The 3,485-nt window shown below is 62.2% G+C and overlaps 1 protein-coding gene across 1 annotated transcript; it reads left to right on the top strand.

Moving 5' to 3' along the window:
• Positions 1–259: 259 nt before the first annotated feature.
• On the top strand, positions 260–3,236 carry LDB1 (LIM domain binding 1; the record flags this gene model as incomplete). The annotated part of the gene is made up of 8 exons (XM_010075563.1): positions 260–360; positions 946–990; positions 1,214–1,289; positions 1,594–1,696; positions 1,909–2,081; positions 2,306–2,428; positions 2,607–2,690; positions 3,032–3,236. Coding segments are annotated over exons 1-8 (829 nt in total), but the record flags the coding sequence as incomplete, so codon positions are not given.
• Between the last annotated feature and the right edge of the window lie 249 nt (positions 3,237–3,485).

The raw sequence follows: 3,485 nt of genomic DNA, 5'->3' as shown, positions 1-3,485 counted from the left end.
ACTCTGGGCATCAGCGGGAAATCTCACTGATCCTCGGAGCTCAGCCCTGCCTCTGCGGGTCCCATCCTGTGTGGGGAGGGCCTGGAGCTGTGTGTGGGCTGAAGGGGCTGGGCTGGCATCGGCGGGGAGCAGAGGAGAGATGGCGCTGTGCTGATGTGGGCTGGGCTGGTCCTGCATCCTTCCTCCTCCTCCTCGCAGCAGTGTGTCTCACCTAGCCAGGTGCTCCTGGCTGACCTGTGTCCCCTCTCTCTCTCCAGGCTGTTCCTCTAAGTCATTCAAGCTGTACTCGCCAAAGGAGCCCCCGAACGGCAACGCCTTCCCCCCCTTCCACCCGGGCACCATGCTGGATCGAGATGTGGGGTGAGCTGGGGCCTGGGGAGGGGTCTGCAAGGTTGGAGTGCTCCACAGTCTGCGCCCCAGGGGCTCTCTGTTGTGTTCCCCAGCAGCACGTGGAGTCTGCGGTGCATGGAGCTGAGTTAGTGCAAGGGGAGAGAGGGGACTGGAGCAGGCATGGGTGAGATGGGGTGGAGAAAGGGCAATATTTGGGATGGAGGGAGCCCCCAGGTCCCTGAGCTATGTGGGTCCAAGCCTCTGGGATGACCCACGACAGGGAGCGCTCCCAGCTCCTGGCGAAACAGCCCTTCTCCAACCTCCGTCCTGCCTGGCACCAGCCCCAGCTGCAGAGGAGCCGGGGACGTCTCCAGAGAGCCACTGACCGGGTCCCAGGGGTGGTGGAGCAGCTGCCGGTGCAGGAGCAGGGCCCAGTGTTGAGGTGCAGGTCACCCCATGGGGCCATTGTCAGGCAGGCAGGCCACACTGTGCGTGGGGTCTCACCTCCAGTGAGCCCAACAACCTGCTGCTGACAGCAGCGAAGGGGGAGCTATGATGGGCAGGAAGGGGGATCCCCACCAACACTGACCTGCCTGTGTTTCTTTGCCCCCCCAGACCTACTCCCATGTACCCACCGACATACCTGGAGCCTGGAATCGGGTAAGCGTGGGGGTCTGGTGGGGACCCTGCTGGGAGGGGAGCTCCTGCCTGTGGTGGGGACGCCTCAGCAGGGCTGGCACGCTGCTGGCCGCAGGTGTTTGCAGGGGGGTTGCTTGGTATCTGCTCAGCCCTGGAGGGGTTTTGTGTCCCCCACCATGGCTTGGAACCTCTCCCACCCTGTGGCTGCCTCCCCCTCTGACCTCCGCCTCTGCTTTCTGTGCAGGAGGCACACACCGTATGGGAACCAGACCGACTACAGGATATTTGAGCTCAACAAGCGGCTGCAGAACTGGACAGAGGTGGGGAGCTGGGGGAGAGAGGCGTGGACAGGGATGGGGGGACACTCCCAGGTATGCATTTTGGGGATGCACTGCCTTGGTTTTAGGAGGGCCCACTTGGCACCGGGGTCCTGTCCTGCTCTGCAGGTCCCCAAGCACCTTGTGCCTCCCTTGGCCATGGGACAGGGTTCATCATCCTGTCTCTGAGCACTCAGCCGGGAGGACAGCCCTCCACTGTCTGAGTGCGTGGCTGCTCTGCCTGGCTGCCAGTGGCTGTCTGGCTGTCTCCCCTCCCCTTAAACTGGCATCTCTCCACTCTCCTCAGGAATGTGACAATCTGTGGTGGGACGCCTTCACCACGGAGTTCTTTGAGGATGACGCCATGTTAACAATCACTTTCTGCTTGGAGGATGGACCAAAGAGATACAGTGAGTATCAGCCTAAGCCCTCCTTCCCCAGGGCATTGCCTCTCTGGCAGGAGATGTGGCGCTTGTGCTGTGGCGGGGGGTTGTGGGCAGGGTGTCAGAGCTCAGCTGCCTCCAGCCAGGGGGAACTGTGGAACCCTCTCCCTGTGCAGCCCCCAGGCACGTCTGGGTGAGCCAGGTTTGCTGACATTATCTTCCTTCTTCTCCCGCTCCAGCGATTGGCCGGACTCTGATTCCCCGTTACTTCCGCAGCATCTTTGAAGGGGGGGCCACAGAGCTCTACTATGTGCTCAAGCACCCCAAGGAGTCCTTCCACAACAACTTCGTCTCACTGGATTGTGACCAGTGCACCATGGTCACCCAGCACGGCAAGCCCATGTTCACCCAGGTACTGGCTGCGCCTGCAGCTTCTCCTGCCCCTCGTGCCTTGGTCCAGTGTCCCTTTGCGGTGGCTGTGGTCCCACGGGGCTGTCATGGGTTTGGCTTCTGCCGAGCTTCATGGCAGGCAGGGGCAAGCCTGGAGGGTGTCCCAGTGTGCAGCGGTGGGTTTCCCAGGGGATCTGGGCTGGGAGAAGTGGGGGCAGCCTGTACCTGACCCTGCGCCCTGCTCAGGTGTGTGTGGAGGGGCGGCTCTACCTGGAGTTCATGTTCGACGACATGATGAGGATAAAGACGTGGCATTTCAGCATCCGCCAGCATCGAGAGCTCATCCCCCGCAGCATCCTTGCCATGCATGTGAGTACCAGTCCAGGAGCTTCCCCAAGACATGAGTGACACAGGGCTGCTGAGCTCCTCTCCCAGCTCTGCTGCTGGAGGGGACCTCCACCCTGTTCCCCCCCCATTGCAGGCTGGGGCACAGGAGGGCTGTCCCCAGGTGGGATGCAGATGAGCCATCTGTCCCTCTCGCTCCTAGGCACAGGACCCCCAGATGCTGGACCAGCTATCCAAGAACATCACCCGCTGTGGGCTCTCAAACTCCACACTCAACTACCTCCGAGTACGCATGGGGAGAGAGCAGGGGGAGGTGGAGCTCTGCTCCCGGGAGGTTGGGACTCGCGTGACCATGTCTTGTGCTGTCTTGTGCTCTCAGTCTTGTGCTGTCTTGTGCTCTCAGCTGCCCGACTCCTGTCTGCCCTGGGGTGCGGGGAGGCAGCAGGGCAAGCTCTGCAAGAGGGATCTTGCAGATGGGCTGCAGAGAACCCTGGGGTGGATCTGCTGGAGCCCGCAGGTTCCCAGCACAGCTTGGGTCGGTGCAAGGCAGATGGCTGCATGACAGAGGTGCTTTTGCTGGGACCTGGAGCATCACGTTCTAACCCCATGTCCCTCTGCTCCCTGTAGCTCTGTGTAATCCTAGAACCAATGCAGGAGCTCATGTCACGGCACAAGACCTACAGCCTCAGTCCCCGGGACTGCCTCAAGACTTGCCTCTTCCAGAAGTGGCAGCGGATGGTCGCTCCGCCTGGTGAGCCTCTTGCTGCCTGCTCCGGCCCTGCCCTTGGCGCAGGCTTCTCCCAGCCCCAGAGCCTGTTCCCGGCCTTGTCTTGTGAGGCTGGGGGGGGGCAAGTCAGACAGCTGGTTTCACTTCTCTGCTGGCCTGCCTCCCCACGGGGGCTGCCGGGCTGTGCAAGGCAAAGCAGGGAAGGAAATCTTCCCTGCACCCTCTCCTGTCCCCTGCACTGGGGACACCGTGCAGCTGCAGAGGGTGGGAGGGCGGTGATGCTGCTCTGGGTTGAGGGGGAAGTGGTCCTTGCAGGGGGGTTGCAGAGAAAGGGCTGGGGGGCACCTGCTCCTC

Source organism: Pterocles gutturalis, unplaced genomic scaffold, assembly GCF_000699245.1.
Source record: "Pterocles gutturalis isolate BGI_N339 unplaced genomic scaffold, ASM69924v1 scaffold35027, whole genome shotgun sequence".
Classification (NCBI taxonomy): domain Eukaryota; kingdom Metazoa; phylum Chordata; class Aves; order Pterocliformes; family Pteroclidae; genus Pterocles; species Pterocles gutturalis.
The sequence above is the reverse complement of the archived record's forward strand: the minus strand, read 5'-3'. Positions and strand labels throughout refer to the sequence as shown.